This window comes from Triplophysa rosa, linkage group LG9 (assembly GCF_024868665.1).
Source record: "Triplophysa rosa linkage group LG9, Trosa_1v2, whole genome shotgun sequence".
In the NCBI taxonomy this organism is placed as follows: Eukaryota; Metazoa; Chordata; class Actinopteri; order Cypriniformes; family Nemacheilidae; genus Triplophysa; species Triplophysa rosa.
Window position 1 is genome coordinate 7,208,853 of NC_079898.1, and position 20,524 is coordinate 7,229,376.

A 20,524-nucleotide genomic window follows, 5' to 3' on the forward strand; every position below is an offset into this window, starting at 1 on the left:
ATGAGGTCATAAATATGTTAATTATGTCATCCAGCGCCAAAGTTCACAAACTCCTAGTGGAAACACTGTTGTATATATTTTAGTTGTTTAACCGTCCCCACAGTAGCACGTGATGGGCATGCTACGTTAACTGTACACCGTGGCATAATGAATATGTTGAACATCATTGTAAGTTAGGGTTCATGAAGGGGTCATGTTTAGGAGTGCAGCCTGGACGCATTGATTCTCCCGTGCCCCACACCCAGAGGAAGTGAAGGTTTGTGGGTAAGTGCAGCCTCAGAGGATCGTTACAACATAAAGCTGAACGGGACTTTGTGGTCTTTTTTCCACAAATCGATATACTGCTTGGCTTCGTCCAAGCATGCCAATCTGTAAAACGACATAAAGGTCCTCATCATCTAGCTTTTTTCTTTTAGTCCTCTGTGTCTGTCTTGGCTCTCTTCAGTAATAATCTAATTTGAGGTCAGCTTTTTACTTGCTATTCTTCTGTCCTGTGTCAGGGCGAAGAGACATTGGGTTGTATTTAATTAAAGGATGCTTTTGATCATGACTGAGATGACCTTCATTGGTGATGTATTGTGGATAGGCCTCACTGAACACCCTGTTCACATCCCAGTGTTCACGGAGTACATGTTGAATTCTTAAAGAATTGCAACTTTTAAGATCACAGAGAGGAGAGGATTTCATCCACAAAGTGTGAAAGCTACAAGGATATCATAGTAACAGTAGGAGTCCAATTGCCAGAACACCTGTTAACCCCCTTAAAGGAGTAGTTAACCCCCCAAAAAGTATTCTGGCACCTTCATGTTGTTCCAAAGCTGTATTACCATAAGCATAAAAAACGAGCAAAATATACTTTTATTTTTTGGCATGTATGTCTTGTCCGAAGACATACGACCTGAGGCTGGTTAACATTTAATGTGACCCTAGAAAATGAAATTCAATTCAACAACTCCAAAAAGTTAATGGAAGTAGGTAAAGTGAATCTTGTGACATTTGTTTCTGTTTTTTGTTTTTGTGGTGTTTTTCAGTTGCCTTACGAGCTACAGGACATGGTGAACAAGCACATGAAGAGCAGCTTGCCTAACAAGACACAGGGCTCTCAGGGAGCTCAAGCGCAAGACCCTGACACTCTCAGTCTGACTCTTGCAGACGTGGTGCCCACATCCGTCATTGCCCGTGTTCTTGAGAAGCCGGAGCCCATGGTGCTCAACTCGGCGCAGTCTAGCAGCAGTGCCGGTCGACCAGTGGCCGAAGACGTATTTGTACACGTCGACATGACGGCACCCCAGGACGACAGCGGAGGGCGTGCGAATGGGGGGCCTGTTCATTCTAGACCAAGTTCTGATCAGCAGCATATGAACGGCATGAGTCGAAGCCAGGGCAGTCTGGATGGTCCGTCAGGTGAAGATGGTGCATCCCCTTCTTTTGAGAAGCTGAATCCCTACCCAGCTCCTCCACCGCCACACCCGCTTTACCCCGGCCGCAAAGTAATCGAGTTCTCCTCCGACGAAAAAGTGAAAATTCCCAAGAACAGCCCGTTGCCCAACTGCACGTATGCCACACGTCAGGCCATTTCTCTCAGTCTTGTGCAGAATGAGGAGGAAGCATCCGAGCGCCAGCGCACCGTGCCCAATAGCCCTTCTGTATCCGATGGTGGCTGGCGGTCCGGCACGTCCTCATCGTCTGGTGGAGGGCATGCATCTCACCAACGTACACCACCGCACATGGATGCCACAGACACTCTGTCCAGTCATTCCAGCCCCTTTAGCAGTCCTCCTCAACCCCCAAGCGCCTTTGCCAGCTCAGGTAGTTCAGAGGAGGACCTACTGGCCAGTTGGCAGCGCATGTTCGTTGAAAAAATGGCTCCATCCACTGACGGCTCCCTTGTGAACCGTACATCCTTCAGCAGCGAGACGGTTAAGGATCTCCAAAGGAGCCGTAATGGAAAGTCAGGGGTAGGGGTGCACCGAGGTGCTTACTCCGACGGTGAGGAAGGGTCTTCAGCACAGAGCTGGACAGCGAGCCGAGAGTCCAGTTTAGATACAGACACCAGCAGCCTGGCAGACCTCAGGGCGAAAAAGACGCAGTACGGCGGGGACTTTTGCCGAGAGGAGGGTGAACGTCTACTGATGGCCCTTGATCCGCTCGACAACGATGGTGCTAGCGGTGACACCATGGTCACCGTCGAGAGCAGTCCGGCTTCTACAAAGCGTCTGGAATTTGCTGAAGATGTCGGCTCAGCTGGAAATTCTGCTGAAGAACGAGATATTCTGCCCCAGGACTTCCCTGTCATTGGGTCAAGGGTCCTAACCGCCCTGGAGGATTTTGCAGACAAGCCCCCTCGGACTGGCTCATCGAGACCTCTGAAGAGTCCCAAGAGGATGGGAGTTCACCACTTGCACCGCAAAGACAGCCTTACCAGAGCTCAAGAGCATGGAAACCTGCTGGACTGAGACTTTCAGGCTCACTCTTCTCTTGTTCTTTACCTTGAGTGCTCTTCATCTGGCAATCACTAGTCCTGGCGGCACACAACAAAAGGAAGGGATCCAACCAGCGTTGCTGTAGCCATTCCTGATCATGCTGCTGTTGCTGTTGCATTCTAACTCTGCTGTCCTCTCTCTCTGATGCGTGGAGCTTTCTAACAGTATCTCTCAGAATCCGGGATGCATCGAGAGAACACTACTTGAGGGATCGTTCTAGAATGTCTTGAGTTAAGGTGACTTTCACCACTGCAAGACTTGTCTCTGCTTGGCGTGACATAGTTGAGGTCAGCAGGACATAGCCATACTACGCCTCTGAGAGTCCTTTAAAGGAGACAAGGACCGATCCCTGTGGTGTCGCACCGACACGTAACACCTTTAAATGGATGTTTTACAGTTACTCTTGCCGGGTGAGAGTTCTCAACCCAGATGACATATATCCAGTATCCCAGTCCTTCATTGCAAAAGATTAGGATGACACCAAACGACCACAGCTTTGCAGATACCGTCAGGTAGTCTGTGGGTTGAAGCGGAGTTTAACTCATTCTCTTGTCGATTTTCAGTGCCTAACCCTTGCTCTGACAGAGGGGGCTCTCCATCACCCTTTAAAAGGACGTCTTGTTCCTTTAGTCTGCTTTCAATCAGTACGAACTAAGTGGATTCTTTACCTCTAATTTTACCTCTCTTCATCGATTTGCCACTGTATTTCAACACACGACCTAAAGACAGCTTTTTTACTTTAGTAAACAATATGAATCACGAAAGGATTTTGATTTTACTGTATCAATATATTGTTTTAAAGATCGAGTACTTGGATACACTTACTGATTTGTATTCTCATTTGTTTCATTTGACTAATGATATTTAAATTTGATTTGGAATATTTTGTTTTTTTGTGTATTTATTTGTCTTGCTGGTTGAGTCTGAACTGTCCCGTTATTTCACTTAAAGCAGTTAAGCACTTACATAAGTGTATTAGAACAGAATATTGTCATGAAATGGGAAAGTATACAAACCCTAACGTTAGTAGTGCTTACTTTACTGGAATGCATTCAAATTAAACTCAATCCGTGCTGTATTTGGCGATTTTAAAACATATGGCTGGGGTTAAAAAATATTTCAGACAAATTTTGAATGAGCAGTATTTAAGAGTAAAAGTACTTTGTTCTGTTGTGTCATTGGTATTTCATGTTGGGGTGTATTAATGCGCATCCCCTCGCTGCTGACGGCACACATCGCCATTCAGGGGAATGTTAATATTGAAACAAGCTATGCATATAGTAATGTTAAAAAATACTCGAAACATAGCCAAGCCTTCTGTCTGTTGATGAATTTGCTTACAGATAAATGAGGAATGTTGCATACAGTAAAAAATATTAAGCTCAAAATTAGCAATTTTGGCCAGAAGCGTTGACACAAACACATATAGATTTTTGTTTGGTTTTTAAACTCTTGATTTCATGGAAAGCCATGGTTTGTTCTTAATGAATGTAGTCGATTTTATGTAGCATCCACTTTTATAGATTCCTCATTATTCTTTTAACTGATCTGTACGTGCTGTGTGTATTTCAAGGGGAATGTGCATCCCACCATCTTTTGATGTGGTTTTTTTTGTGTGTATTTTTGTGTAGATTTCTCTTGATTTGGGGTCATCAGACAGAAGTTTTCTTTATTCCAGTCTTAAATTTCAGTCATTTCATTTCAAGCCTGGTTCAAATAGAATCTTAACATTTTATGACTTATCAGCTTTTCTGAGTTTCAGACCCAAGCATCCTTTGTTTTGTTTTGGATTATTATATATTTTAGAGATAATTAAACTCAATGCTGCCGTTTTAAGTGCCGCTTGTTTTGTGTTTTTTGGTGTTTTTTACAATTTTATTTATATTTTCCCATAAGGACCTTCATGCAGTATTACTTTTTTTCCATCCAGTACACTCCACCTGAGGGTTTCTCCATATATTGTCAGTGATATGCAGCAGAGCATATACCAAGGTTAGGATGATGATGTTTATATATTATTCTTAGATTTTGTTTGTTTTCTTTATGGACATATCGAAAGTAATGTATTATGTTTCAACTGTATTCCTGGACATTGAATTCCTGTTAACCTGTTGTTTATTCACGGCGTTGCTGGTCTGCCACAAAACTGCTCGGTTTAATATTCCTCAGTGGAGGGCAGAAGGGCTCCCATATTCACACGTACCATTTTCTTGTCATACACTTTGGTGCATCAGTTTTTTTTTTCACAATATATGAGGGTACCACTAATAGCCCATGATTAATTGAAGTGTAACTACCCACCCTACTGAATAATTCACATCTGATCATGTTCCAAAATAGCTCTGTGATGCTTTAAAGAGATCGAGTACAGCCTGTCAAGGTCTCGCATGTGGATGCATACGGCCTTTAATATTTCACGGTCTCATCCGATGGTACACAGTTTGTGCAAATCAAAAAGGGAAATAATGGCTGGGATGTGCCTGTCTCTTATACACTTAGTGTATAAATAGGCTATTTCTTCTGGTCTCCTGCAACTTTAATACCAGATTTAATTGCTCACATCAGAGACGTGCACATCTTTATTCCAAGGTGACCCTTCAGATGTTGCAAACGCAGACATGCAAACTCTTTACTGAATAAATTAAAAAGTCAAGGTTGTCCTTCAACTGAACACTAAATCCTTACTCGCATGAAGCTGAGGTCTCTGTGATAGAAAAACACTTTTCTTTTGTGTTAACCTTTGTTTTTATCAATAGGGCAGCTTTCATGTAACCATCAACAACATGTCAAATTGAGTCTTAAAATAGCTTTTGATATTGACCAATCATCGGGTGACATGAAAACAAAACAGATCTGATTTACTTTCTCAATAAATGTTTCTGGTCTTATTATGCGTAATTCCTTGAGACAGGTTTAGTTTTAAGACAAAATGGGGTTTTTTTGTACCTTTTCATTGTGAATGCCTGTGACATCATCCACTTGAGGCTAATGGAAAATGTAACAAATAGTCAAAAATCCAACATTTTCTGTCTTTATTCTGAGTTAAAGTGGTCACTATTAACAATCAGAGAAATTTCCAATGAATACAATTACGTCTTGCGCTACATTTCATTTTGATTTTGCTGTTTGACTGTATACATCACATTATAATATATTATAAAGTAAAAATGCTTTTTTATGTTAATATACATTCTTGAATCTGGAGACCACCATGTGTCCTGTATTGGTTGCAGAATTTATGTTCTGTGTCGAACGTGTTGGTGACAACCACTCTTTCATGCATTTCAAATTTGGATCATTTCATGTTATAATTTGTCAACTGATTTTACTTCACACCCTACAAACAGTCCTCTAGTCTTACAGATGTCTAACAGCTGCAATATGGTGCTTCTCCATGTCTTATGTTCCCTGGATGTTGTCCCATGCAAACAATGCCATCATGGTTTATGGGAATTTCTTTTGAGTTTTAGTTAAAGCTTTTATGATTGTGTAGATGTACCGTACACATTTGATTTTCCCCTTAAAAAGGCTTAAAACTAATCTTATTTTCTGAATTTGTAAACTGATGTATATTTTAAAACAAATAAAGCTATTTTAAACGTAATCAGTCTGAACTTTATACCCTTGGTATTTTGTCAGCTCAAGGCACAGCTTTCAGGCAGTGTTTGTGTTGTATTTTTGATGTGTCGGATGATGTCGGTGTGGCCACTGAAGGACAGTTGTGATGTAAGAGTGCCCACTGGTGGTCAGAAGGCTTTGCGTCTGTAAGGTGGCACATAGCAACCGGGTGACAACATTTGTGCACTGTGATTGTCAGAACTTATCCAAGCAGTAATTCAGGTCCGTAGAGCACTTCAACAGAACAGATACAGATATAACTATTCACTGTTTGGTTTGACAGTGTTGATGGCATGGTTGAATCTTAACACACTTGTCTATTCCTCCCCTCTCTGACTTGACTAAACAGGCAGTTTTTGCTGATACGACTTATAAGTGAACACTCTCATTCTTGTCTTTCACACACTACATTTATAAAATCTGCCTTGTTCACACTACAGGTCCTCGGGTAACCTTAGGCGATCAAGGATCTTGTTAAATATGCATTTCTAAAATCGCTTTTTTTAATGACTGATCCCTTCAGATATGGATGGTGGTATATAACAAGATTATAATATTATAAGATGTCGTCTTCATATGACCTTACTATAACTAGGCAGGAATACCAAACAGGCATTGTTGAAGTGTACATTATTCATCCGAATTGAATAAAATCAATATTTGGAGCTCAGTTTCAATGAATGATCTTTGGGGTTGTGGAGGAAGCTTGGAGGTCTCACAGTCACAGTATGTTATCATAACACATCCAATTCAATTTCAAGTATGTACCATAGCTGCCATAATTCAAAATAAATAACAACTAATAGGGTTTACTTCATATTTTTGTGTTAAATTGCGCAAGTAAATACTACTTAATATTTTTGTGTTAAATTCAGTTTTTTTTTAAGTAAATCCTATTCATTGTTTTTTTTTCAGTGTATATGTAATAGGAAAATAAAGGAAATTTAGTCCACAGGCCCGTTCTTTGTACATCGCTTACATCCAAGATCAAATGAAACATCCGAGATTACCTAATCCTGCTAATCATGATCTGGATCATTTGGTTCTTCCAACGCACCTGTTGTTAAGTAAGTGTATCGGGATTAAATTGTCTGGGATCATTCACGCTCCCACACTGTTTGGAAAGGAAGCATATATCGATAGAAGGACCAGTGATCAGCAGCACTGCTATTGGCTGGTTGTTACGTCAAAAGACATTTCCCCCTCACAAAATAAAGTGTTTTATACCCATTATTGTTCACTAGATAAGATACTGAGGAAAGTGTCTGGAGGGCTGTCCATTTCAATAACATTTCTTAAATTGGATAAACTCCGTAGCAGTTGCAGGAGTCCACATCATCCGAAAGGCCTACATCTGCTGAGTCTGCACAGAAAAGTGCTACAGAGATGAGGAAAATATGGTTTTATTGTGCTATTTTATTGCTTATAATGTATTGTGAATTATTGATTTCTCTCCACAAAAGGCGCAAGTCGCATCCATGTATAAACTTTTGGTAACACTTTACATTAAGGTACCCTTTATGAAGCATTTATGAATGTGTTCATTATTAATAAGTCATTTACAAATGCATTATAAAGCCGTTATAACTGCATGAATAAAAAGTGGGATTCTAACGAAATACCTGCCAAATAGTGAGCAGGTACAAGAAAACCAGCATAACACCCTACAGTGCCCAGTCTGACAGCCTATATTGCAAACAACATCAAGATAATAATGAATCTGCTTTCGAGCCAAATAAATAATGAATAAATACATTTAATAAGCATTTATAACGTGAGTTTAAAATGGCTCACTATTTGGCAGGTATTTCGTTAAATCCTTTTTATTCGTGCAGTTATAACTGCTTTATAATGCATTTGTAAATTACTTATTAATCATTAATGAACACATTTATAAATGCTTTATAAAGGGTACCTTAATGTAAAGTGTTACCAAACTTTTTATAGTCTTTAAAGGTTGGATATATGCTCATTAAAAAGTAAAAACTTCAATACATTGACCTTGACAATATAAAGAACACAAACCTAAAACTGGAGATTCGTTTTTAAAAGATTGGAGATTAAGTAACTATTTCTATATTGTTTCCTGACCTAACATCTCTTATTGCAGGTAGAAGATGACACTGATGCCTGCCTATTATCCATGGAGATTGAAAAATAAAATGCATGTGGGCCTAAGCTTGTTTGTGTTGTTTTTTATTGTCTTTTTGTGTGCAACGTGAGGGAAATGAGAGAGGAGGTGCTTACGTTAACAGTTCATCGTTTCAGAGCTCAGAACTACAGCACGAGCACACAATACATCATCTCATTATCCCTGCATAACTGTTGATTCACTATAAGTTCATGTTGTGTACCTTATGCACATACACGCCGATTGCCAACAAAACACAGACATATGACTCAGTTAAACTTACCGTTTGCGGGTTCATGACCGTTGTTTTTTAGCGCTGGGACCGCCGCATCTATCGGTTTCAAACAATCTCCAAATCCTGCATTATATCCACCGTTTATATCACATTCATCACCCAAATGCAGTAAACAAACAAACACAGCTGAACTTCTCGAACCAAGGAGCACATTGATGGGCGTGCTCTTTCTCCCACTCTCCGTGGTTGACACGTGGGTGGGCTCTTTCTCTCGCGGGTTGACGTGTGGGCGTGCTTTTCCGGGGATAGTCCAATAAGGGACTAAGAAAAGTTGTTGCGTAAGGGAATTTCATGTTCAGAAAAAACTTTCCGAAACCTATACGAACGCTGGGGGAGTGTATCGAGCACAGAAATACTATGTCATAAGTCTAACTCGTTTCTTGACAAGTTGACCATGTCAAGCATGAGAAGCCAGCACGGTTAACATTGTAAAGAAGTCAGAATGCATGAAACACTGTTGCACATCCCCTTTAAACAGAATACAACCAACAGAACATTTATAACCAAATCAAAATGTTAAACTAATATTTTTAAGGTTTAACTATGTAAGAATTAAAAAGAATAATAACATTTTAAAAAGAAACCGGATGTGATTCTGGACCAGTGTTTACATCTTGCAAAGTGGTCTATAGAAACAGATCTAAGTAAGCAACAGATAAAAAATGGGAAATAAAATGTTTATGATATGACCCCTTTAAAAAATTAAGCCGGTACTAATTCATAGTTCATATTTTATTATCTGCTTAAGAGTCTCTCTCTTTAGTAATATTGTTTGCATTGTTGATTCTAGACCCAGTCAGCTCTTCGGTGCATTGCCTGGCTGGATCTGATCTCATTTCACTTTCAACCAGATTTGTGTAGACTTTAGATGAATGAGTATTTCATCATGTTGAATTCTTTGTCCTGTCATGAGGAAGAGCACAGAGTGAATAGGATTCATTACCCCTTTACCCACTGGAAAATTGGCCGGTCATTTGTCTGAGTCCTTCAGCAGCTTGGTCGATTTCATTAATTATAGACTATAGTTTCCTTCCTTTATTATTTGCCTTTCCTGGCAGCTGCTGTATGAGAGAAGAGGTAGACGTTAGGTACTGGGTGTCTATTTCTGCATTTGATCCCTGGCCATGAACAGTGTTGGGTGTAACTAAGTAATGAATAATACTCCAACTTTTTCTGTAATTTAATCACAGTTACTTCTGAAGTAATTCAACTAAATACTGTGTGTGATATATGTGTGTGCAATAGTGGACATCAAAATTCAAAGTCTAACTTTAAAATCTGTGCTTTCATGTATAATTCTCACATTTGTAATACTTTGGTCAGTTAATACTACTACTTTATGTAGTTTTGTATTATTTATTTGAATGAATTAAAAGAGCCGTTTCATGCCTATCCTTGAATCACTTAACTAATCAAGGTTGATGTAGGATATAGAAAGTAATAAGTAATTAAATACTTTTGGAGAGAGTAATTTGTACAGTAATCTAATAACACCATTGAATATGTAATTAGTAACTAGTAATTAATAATTTTTTCAGAGTAACTTGCCCAACACTGGCCATGAATAGAGACGCTTAGTCAAAGTCATGAGAGGAAACAATATCATAGTATATGAGTGGGGTCAACGGCTCATCTAACACATCTATCAGCCGTTCTGAGACTTAAATGCAAATTTACAGCTTTTTAGTGGAGCTAAAGTCTGTGAATAAAGTCTATTTATAATGATGATAAAGTTGAATGTTTAAGAGCTTCACAGAAAATCGTTGTACACAGTATTTTAATAATCTGGTCTATAGTGTTGAAAACAGAATGAACAAAACAGGCCCAACGACGCATTTAAAAAGATGTAAACTGATTTATTCAGACATCAGGCCATCACATCAACCCTATACAGCCGAACTATCAGAGTATACTGTTATTGGTTAAATAGGCATTTATAAATAGACTGTACATCTGTAAGATAAATACTTCGCTATTGCGTATTATAAGTCACTTGGTGTTTAAGGTTTTTGTTCCAGCTTTCAACTGTCTTCTGCTAAGTGCTACAGGTCATGCAGTGTGCGAGCTTACACACTAACTGGTGATCTTGCAGTAGTCGAACAGTGCAAGCACAAAACAAAGGCAGCTCCAGTATCACATCTCTGTCTCTGCCAAAAAGCTCTCACCCAGTCCTGATGTCATCAGGACCATCTGGGAGCTGGAAGAGTCTGGAAGGGTCAGAGACAATTTGGTCAATGAAATGGATAAACATAAAGAGGATATACCAGCTCTGAACACCTACACTGTAAAACTTTGCTATACTGTAATTTCGCAACAGGTTTGCAAGGAACTTACTGTAGAGTTAATGTACAATTTCGTTTTAAGCATAAACTTACCTTGTTTATATATGTTTCTTTCATAAAACAAGACTAAATATCTTGGGTCACTTTTCTTGTTCTGTAAATGTATCTTAATTTTAAAATATTTTTTACAGAAAACAAGAGAAAAATGCTTGGGAAGAATGTCATTTTTTGAATGTCATGTCTCTTCATGCTCATTTTGAATCTCAAAAGTCAAAGTGTTTGAAAGTAATGGAAAACAGTACTAATCGGAAAGTATATTAAGTAGTAATTAAAGCTACAGTAAGTTACTGGCAAACCTGCTGCAAAAACTACAGCAAAGTTTTACAGTGTAGTCTTAGGCTACTAAAGGTTCTTCTTTAAAGTCACGGTACACCCAGAATTGAAATGTTGCCATTGATTCATACTCAAAACCCTTATATTTGTAACATACTTGTAAACATTGCCTGGTAAACTACAATCATTGTTTACAGCTCATAGACGATATGTTAAATACTTTCTCATTTGTAAGCTGCCTTGGACAAACGCGTCTGCTAAATGAATAAATGTAAATATTTACCTCAGAATTAACCAGGGCTTGAGGACAAATACACCAGAAATGCTTCAAATTTAAAGGCAAAAACAGATTTTCTTGTAGTTACCTAACATGATATTTCATTCTAGGAGTTCTTCAGTTCTGCTGCCATATTGATCATTTAGATTAATTTATTATTTTATTATTCGAAAAAGAAGAACAACATTTGTTGTTACGAAATATGGCCTCATAAAATAAAAAACGCTCCTAAAACAAAAATATCATTGTTTAACACTTATGTAATCCAAATATGATTTAACACATAAGAGAATATCGTGGCTGCTCTTTTGCATATAATGGAAGTAAATGGGCACTGGGTCTTTCGAGCGCCAACATAAATGAAAAAGCAACATAAAAGTGTCATAAATGTAGCAATGGAAGTCTTCTCAAGATGTATGAGCATTTTGCTCTTTGTCAAAGCAAACGCAAAAGTCAAATCTCCTCCAAAAACGGAGCATTTATAGAAAATGCTTTGAATTCTTGTATGTGATGTAAACAAACATCCTTCCTGCCTTTAAACCTGACGCAGGGCGTGTTCGTTTTTTTTATCAATTTGTTGTTTGACAGACCCAGTCACCTTTTATGTTCCATTAAAGTAAAAAACTTGCATGGGTTTGGAAAATCGTAAGAGCGAGGAAATGATGATAAAGTGTTCGTTTTCGGGTGAACTGTCCCTTTCAATTCGAACCTTACATTGAATAACCTTAGAATACACAGGACAGAGAACATCTCACAACCCGGCTGATATACGAAATCCAGCTTTCTATTTCACAAGTAGTATCTCATGACAAGTATTGCATGAGACATGTGCATTTCTGTACTTCGCCGTGTCCCAGACTTTTAGAAGCAGTAGCTTCAGGACAGTCATCCACTCACACAGAGAAGAAGCAGAGAATCTGAATGAAAAACAGTCTTGAAGCGAAGAGAACAGGCTGAGAGAGTTTGAGACTGCGTCAGCCCTTACTGCTGTGGGGAACCCAGGCCGGTTTCTCTCGGGGGGTGACGGAGCTACCGCGCGCCTCTCCGTCTTTATCTTCCTCCTCCTCTCCTTCTGAAAGCAGATCAGAGATTTGCTGCTGCAGCTCAGGGCTGATATCGTTCTCGGCTAGAACCAGCGCACGCAGGCAGGTGGGGTAGTTCTCAACCATGTCAAGGAAGACCTGATGACAAACGAGCAAGCAAATGGTTAATGAACACGCAACGTCAAGAATGTCCGTGGAAAGTAGTTCAAGTTTACTCAAGAGAGGGAGTGAATGAGTGAAATACTATTTTGAAAGTACAGGTTTGTGTTTTACTTTTGAAAATTCTGTCATCATTTATTAACCCTTGTGACATTCAAAACTCGTATGACTCTGTTCCGTGAAACACAAAAAAAGGTATTTTGAGAAATGTCTCAGCAGTTTTGTGTTCATACAATGGAAGTCAATGGAGCTTGTTTGGTTACCAACAGTCTTCAAAATATCTTCTTCTGTGTTCTGCAGAAGAATGAAAGTCACACAGGAGAAAATGATGACAGAATTTGTCAGTTTTGGGCGAACTTTCCCTTTCCCTTTTTTGCATTAGTCGGATGCTTTTATTTAGAATGACGTATGACACATTCAAGCTACACACTTTATTAGGTTTTGTTCCCTGGGAAATAAACCTATGGCATATGTACCACTAATGTGATGCTCTTTGAGAAACAGGAACAATAAATGATGTCAGAATTTGCATTTCCTGAGTAAATTTCAGCTTTTGGGACTAAGTCTTATTACTTCCTGCACTATTACTTCAGTTATAAGTAAATAAGGACGCGAGTCACGTGACGTATAAACTTTAGTTTAGTACACAGGCTAAAGATGAACTGTCAATATATTAAATCATTTAATATATATTTGAAACTACATTGACCGATACATTTTTATTATATTACAATAGTTTGAATAATACATAAAGAATTTTCACATATTGAAAAATGTAAGCTTTTGGTTCCAACGTATGGACAAGTATATAAATGTATATATGAGTATAAATGTATAATTTAATGTATTGCGTTATATATTTCCCTGTATATTCCCATATATTTTTATTTCAGAATGTCTGTGAAGATCAGATATAGACATCAGACATTTGGCAGTATAATAGATTCTCAATGAGCAGAGAACAATTATCATCACGGAGACTCTTCTCTCACCTCTGTCTCCCTGCAGAGACGATGCCATTCAAATGCTTTTCTAGATTTTTAGCTAAAATGGGACTGTGACCCCTGGGGAGAAAGTGCCCAGTGAAATTTGTGAAATGTTTTTACAGTCTCTGCCCTGAAAGCATCATCAAATCAGCCAAAATGTTCAATAAACAGATGAAAGAGATGTAGAATACTAGGCCTGTGTCTGAAATTCAGTTTCAGGTAGCAGACTCATCATTGCAGTGCATCATGGGATTGAATGACTGCACTTGTCCACTCAAAAGTGCACTAAGGTAATGGGGACTAACTTTATGAAAAATGGCGATTACTGTTATGTGTTTTACAACAAAGTAACAACCAATACAAAAAAAAGACGTGCAGATGAAGCGATGAGAGCATCAGAGCATCACAGCTAGTACACTGCTCGATTATTTCACAGCCAGTCTTTGAATTTTATATTTGACCTCAAAGACCATCTCTACATTCATTTACGCACACATAAAAGACTGTTGTATGAACAAAGGACCTGATTTGTAATTACATACATCATGATGGGAGAACACACAGCAGTGAGACAACTCTGCCCTCTAGTGGAGGTCAAAATAATCCCCTTCTATCAATAGACCTCCTGCTGGGAGCTTTAATTCCAGAGATGAAGATTGAAAGCTTTTAAGGGAATAGAGTCATCATGTTTCCTGCCTAATCCATTATTCCCCTACAGTGCTTTTTCTTTAGGTGTAATGGATTAGGATGACTCATCTGGTTTATAATATGTACTGTATATCTGATCTACATCTCTTTAATAAAAAGAAAGTTATGTACAGTTATGTTAGGGCTGTCACAATATCAGATCTTTTCATTACATGATTATTGTAGTCAAAAGAATTCACGACAATATTATCCCAATATCTATAGATTTTTTTTAATAAATAAATAATGCTATCAGTCAAATGATGAAAGGTTTGTAACCATTGTGGTTCTTCAGGCAAAATTTTACACTACAGTGCTAAATGATGTACAATATTATGATATGTGAACGTGAAGTATTAACAAAATATTGATGCTTCATGGTTCTTGATTCATGAATTTTAATATCACTGGTATTTGTGACACCCCTAATGCATATCTCACCCACATATCCTATAATTCATCACTAGTATAAATCATAAAATGATCCACGTGTAATAAATTGACAGTTTAGTATCTGCAGTGGTAAATTTCATTATGCACTGAAAATATTGCTCATTTGTTTTGTATGAAGGAACTTAATAGCATCAGTGTCCATTCACTTTCATTACATGACCAAAGTGGCTGGGACATCCTTAACTTTTGGTTTTAGCTGAAAGTGCACAGGTTTACAACAATATGAAGATTAGTAAATGACAGAATTATTGTACTAAATATCATATTGGAGTAAAATACAGCAACGATACACGAGTAATTACTTAAAGGCGGAGTAACCGATTTCCGAATTACGCTTTAGACAACTGAGTCAGGCCGAGTACCAAAACAACCTTGTAGCCAATCAACAGTAAGGTGCACAGGACGGACATTAGCTGAGCCGAGCGCTGACGAAAGCGAAAGATGGGGGTAGGGGTGTGTTTGTTTTGGTGATTTGAACATCAACAACGGCTAAGAGAAATCGGACACCCCGCCTTTAAACAATATTCAAAATTAGCACTATAAAGTGTTTAATGACGTCATATATCTGTATGTACCTGTGCTGACCGATTGGTGAGTCCAGTTCCCTCCAAATCCAGAACTTCCAGAGTTCTGCTGGACGCAACAGCGACGGCCAACATCCCAGCGATTTCATCCCCTGAAAACCACGACCAATGAGAAGAGCTGACGCAGAGCAGTCAGGGTGAAATTGACATCCTTGTGCAGTTTTAAAATGCAAGCCCTGCAGTTCTCTGGAAGCAACATTTGTACGCTTGGGTGACAGTTGATTCACTGCGAGCAATGGTCAGCAAAATACGGTCCAAAAATATATAGCCTACAGATAAAAAACCAGATCCACGCCATCCATAATACTTCAGGGAAAGACTTGCTTCTTGCAGTATTAGGGATACATCTACACCTTAATACTGGGAATTAATGTCTGGTAAAAATTGCTCACCCAAGGGATTGTAGTCGAGGTTGAGGACCCGTAACTGTGAGCTGTGAGCGACCGCGACGGCCAGTCGAGCCCACCCCTGAGTGCTGATGGCTGGGTTTGCACTCAGTGTCAGCTCCTTTAGCCCTGGACAGTATTATTCATCACATACAGTAACACAAAAACATCATTCATCCACAAGAGCAGTCAGCAATCTGAGAAATCTCAATTCATTTAAAGGTACAGCATTTTTATTTGTTTACAAACACACAGTATAGGATCATGCGCCAGTTATATACCCAAATCTCCCAATATTATAACATTCTCAAAGTCATTATTTTATGACAAATAGACCGGTCAACAAATAGTATGTCATTATAAAGTATTGTGGGCTGGATACACAATGGAAGAACAGGCATAACTGCCATTGAGCACAAATATTTTCTTCATCCTTTTATAAACAGCCAAAGTGCATACATGGAAGGCCTCTGATGTGAGGTCCATACATAATGAAGTCCATACTTTGCTTGATGTAGGTTTAATGATACATTTTCCATTATTATAGTACCATCTAGGAGGATAATAAGTGACCTGTTTATTTGCTGTGTGTGCGGTAGTGTTGGGCTGACAGTTGGGGTGTAAATAGATAGTTATACAGAGCGCACTGAGGGATTTTAAAAGCTTTGTGGTGCTGATTAATCCAGTCGTGACGTGATGATGAAAGACCCCTTTGTAGACAAAGAACGCACTATTACGTTTGATATTCATGTCAGTTGATGTGTTTTTGCGTCCTCCTCTGTCCTTATCTGCCTCTGCCTTTTCACTGCTATAATAATACTATAAGGGTTGAAACTGAATGCGTCACAAACTTGATTTCTCAACACCTTCACGACACACGGTATATTATAAACTGTATTGTTTTATGAATGTGTAAATTGTGATATTGTACCTGATTTGGCTCCGTCTGGAGGCAGCATGCCACATATGAGACGTACAGCCTCATCTCCCAGCATGCAGTCCCCCAGGTCCAAGGACACGAGTGAGGGGTGAGTGGAAAGGGCTCCGTTCAGGGTGACCAGTCCTGCATCTAAAAGCGGAGTCCCGTGTAAACTGTAAGGGCACAGAAAGAGTGGACAGAGATGCAAGGGACATCACGTTCTGTGTTAGACTCACAGTCTCTGCTTGTAAGGCAGACAAGAAATCGGGTTTCATGTACCTTACGCTTAGGCTCTATGTAAATGAAATGCAGCATCAGAGATGCTTTAAACTTTCCAGTGTCGTGACATTAAGCTCTTGATTTAAATAATCTGAAAATCGATTAACATTTTGCGCTGACTATTGCAAAGAGAGTCAAACAGACTGTGGAAATAATGGGCCAATCACAATTTAGTATGCAAGTAGATGCAAGAAAGAAGACCATTTGCAATTTAATATTAAAATATTATAACACTTCAATCCCAGAGAGTTAGAATCGCGGGAGCTTTCATCACTGTCATTTGCCGGAAAAAACAAGCCTCTGGTTAACGCGCAGCAGAGGGATAACAGACATCAACGTTAATAGAGCTGTCAATATGGATATTTCTCTTAAACAAACGCATCGATTCGCTACAGAAGACCTTTGTTAAGACCACGGAGCCGTGTCAAGCCGTTCTTTGATCGATGGATGCACTTTTTGGAGCTTCAAAAAATTGCCTGCCATTCACTCCCATTCTACCGCTTGGAAGTAAAAGGATCCGTGGTATTATAACTCTGATTGCATTATTCTTCCAGTCATATTCAGTCAGGATGCCTTGAGGGTGAGTAAAACATGGGGACATTTTGTTTTGCCTCTGAAATATCCCTTTAAGGAAGGAGTAAGCTTCGGTTAAACTGGGGCATTTAAAGGTCCAGTGTTTATTTTTTTGAAGGATCTATTGACGGAAATGAAATACAAGTATAACATATGTATAAAGACTTTACATAATGAAGTGTTGAAATGTTTTTATAACCTTAGAATGAGTTATTTCTATCTACATACACCGCGGGTCCCCTTACGTTGAATTCACCGTGTTGTTTCTACAGTAGCCCTAAACGGACAAACTGCTCTACAGAACGTGTTTCGTAAATACGTTATCTCCTTCGGCAAAGAAGCAAAAACATGACGACGTCTTAGTCCTGTGTCTGCCACCGTAGTGCTTAAAAAGGGAGGGGGGAGTGAGCCGTTGGATGCAATTCACAACCTCACCACTACATGTCACTAAAATCTCCACACTGTGTATTAGTATACATTTTTAAGTATTTTTAACTATTAAGTATCAATGTTGCATAAAAAACGTTATTCATGTGCATCCTAAGATCAAACTATGACTCGCATATATTTTCAAATACGTTTTTTGTTTTAGATAACTCAAACATTGATTTTATGGGACTTTGTCTGTGAAACCAGGCATAAAAAAATGTAAGGGCCTTTATTGGACAAAGTAGCATAGCATCTGGGTATGTAGGCAGGTGCATACAGGCCTGGCTGGATTGGGTAAAAAAAATTGTATATGGGCCCAGAGCTGACGTACTGATTGGACAAAACTGTGAGTAAGGAAGGCACAGCAAAATAGAGGGTGGAGGGAGGGAAAAGAGATCGGCAAAGGACCTCGAGCTGAACTCGGGTCATTGTATATGTCGGGGACATGTCAGCCGCGTGTCAACTTTAAAACTTTCAACTAAAAAAAGGTGTTTATTTACAAAGTACTAATAGCACTCCTAAGACAAAGTTTGACTGGAGAATGCATTTGGCCTAAATTGATAACAAACATTTGTGGAGGATAAAATGCATTTGAATATTTTCTAAAGATAAATTGAATTGAATGCTAGTGTGTTATGTTGACATGGTGTACTCTGACTGGGTTTAAAGTAGTTTCGCATGCTGCTAGATGGCATCTTCTGGGTCTCCTAGGAGTTAGGAAATCTGCTGATTTAGATACTGTACGGGGTTGGACAAAATAACATGAACGCCCATAAGGGTTAATATTATTTGTGTTGGCTACTGGGGAAAAACAAACCTTAGGTTTGCATGTCAAAACAAGGTTTTAACCAAGTTACGTTCAACCGTGTTATGGTAAGTATAAGAAAGGTGTCTTCTCAGACCGACTGTTTGGTGTTTTTAAGCGCAATAGTCTCCAAGAATTTGACAAGAGTGAGAAGCAGAACTTCACTTTCTAAAGCAACTGCAAGATGTTCTGATGGATGAACGGTACAATATTACACTGGAGACTATAAGTATAAATCTGTTGTATGAAGGTTTGAAGCTGTATTAAAGGCAAATGGTGGTTCAACACCCAATAAAGAGCCCCCGGTCTTCACATTATTTTGTCCGACCCCTAAAATCTTACCCCTACAATACCCCTACGTAATACAACAACCCCTTCTTTCAATGTAAGTCTATGGATTTCATCATCTGTCAGGCAAAAAACACGAATCTACACCATAAATTTAGGCAAGCAGTCACATCCTTAATACACACTCATGGGCTACCACAATACTAAAGTTATGGGGTTTCAACATCTTTTGCCGTGTTTGTAGACAAGAGCAATGCTTGTCTTGTCAAACAGCACTAACACAAGACAAATTCAACACTGTAACTGAGGGCAGCTTTAACTTACAAGAGGGTCTGAATGGATCTGTTAGCCTTCAGCGCATCGGCCAGCTGTTTCGTCCGGCTGATAGTGGACACCACGCCGAGGTTCAGGTTCAACTGAGCGAGTGAGTGAGACTCCGCCACGCCGCGACACACGCGGCCGAAGTCTCGATCGGACAGCTGACAGCCCCGTACAGACAGAAGTCTCACACTGTTCTCCTTCAGGCTCTCGCACATATCCTTGATTTCAGCTCCGGACAGCGCCTCTCCCGTGATCTGTATGGAGCCCGGCAGCATCGCGGCGGTGTCAGGCTCGACTAACGGCCCGGCTGGACAGCATTACGGATCCTTAAAGAGATGCCCTACAGTATCCACATTCTCCAACTTACACCAAACAAGTACCACACAACGGCTTGTGCAATACCATATCTTTTTTAGCAAGAGAATATACAATGCGTAAACGAACGAGCGATGTAAGCTCAGCCGCTGTTGTTAAAGTTGTGGTGCCTCCGTTGTCTCCACGGCACTGACATCATTGGCCATCGACTGAAAAAAGAGCACGGGTGCGCATTTTCTAACGCAGCGCGTATGCCAGCACATCAGCTACAGGCTCACATAAACGCGGAGAGGTGTGGTGCTACTTCAGCGTTTTGTATCTTCAAGCTTGACGTCTCTCTGTGCTTCAGTCTTTGCAGCATCGAGGCGAATACGATGATGCTGCGTTTGTACTGGCGGTTACTATGGACACCCAGATGACATCTGCGTTACAATGCTCTCAACAACCCACCATCATCATCATCACCAATACACAAACAGCTATTTGTAGGAACACCTCTTGCAGGCTTTAGGTAATCCCCTTATCGGCTACAATTTGTGTGCTCGGTGTGTATGGGGAAAATGCCTGTAAATGGGCGAGCCAAAATATGTTGAGGTAGTGAACATCTATTTTTGTGAATGCATTTTTGGAGGTCCAATGCATTATAAATCGATTAGAGCTGTGGAACCATATGGTTCATTGTAGTAACCATATTTTATTTTATTTTATTTGTACTGTAAGTTTCCCATGATCTAACTTTAAACTATTATTTTTGTTGTAACTGCAACGTAATCTATGCAGCAATATACACGTTTATAATAAATCCACAATTCATTCACCTAAAGGTTTGCAGGCGGTCAATGTTTTTATCTGCATTTATTGGCTACAAAAAATGCAAT

The 20,524-nt window shown here is 39.4% G+C and overlaps 2 protein-coding genes across 4 annotated transcripts in view; one reads left to right on the forward strand and one right to left on the reverse strand.

Annotated features, from left to right (window-relative positions):
* The window catches only part of tjap1 (tight junction associated protein 1 (peripheral)), a 96,384-nt gene extending 90,280 nt beyond the window's left edge, over window positions 1–6,104 (forward strand). For all 3 annotated transcript variants that reach the window (XM_057342582.1, XM_057342583.1, XM_057342584.1), the window contains one exon: window positions 1,032–6,104. In XM_057342582.1, the coding sequence (XP_057198565.1) occupies window positions 1,032–2,456 (1,425 nt within the window). In that variant the 3' untranslated portion in view covers window positions 2,457–6,104. The remainder of the gene's footprint in view (window positions 1–1,031) is intronic.
* Window positions 6,105–10,378: 4,274 nt separating this feature from the next.
* On the reverse strand, window positions 10,379–20,405 carry lrrc73 (leucine rich repeat containing 73). Its single transcript, XM_057342654.1, has 6 exons — window positions 19,335–20,405; window positions 16,649–16,809; window positions 15,724–15,846; window positions 15,323–15,423; window positions 12,405–12,600; window positions 10,379–10,734 (listed from the first exon to the last, which is right to left on the reverse strand). Exons 1-6 carry the CDS (start codon window positions 19,604–19,606, stop codon window positions 10,661–10,663), a joined length of 927 nt encoding a protein of 308 aa, XP_057198637.1. The 5' UTR covers window positions 19,607–20,405; the 3' UTR covers window positions 10,379–10,660.
* Between the last annotated feature and the right edge of the window lie 119 nt (window positions 20,406–20,524).

Excerpts from the sequence above, each read along its gene's own strand:
- lrrc73 (XM_057342654.1), bottom strand. The coding sequence starts at position 19,606 with ATGCTGCCGGGCTCCATACAGATCACGGGAGAGGCGCTGTCCGGAGCT. Across the intron at positions 16,810-19,334 it reads AGATCCATTCAGACCCTCTT|TTTACACGGGACTCCGCTTT; the intron begins GTAAGTTAAAGC and ends GTGCCCTTACAG. Across the intron at positions 15,847-16,648 it reads TCCAGACGGAGCCAAATCAG|GGCTAAAGGAGCTGACACTG; the intron begins GTACAATATCAC and ends AATACTGTCCAG.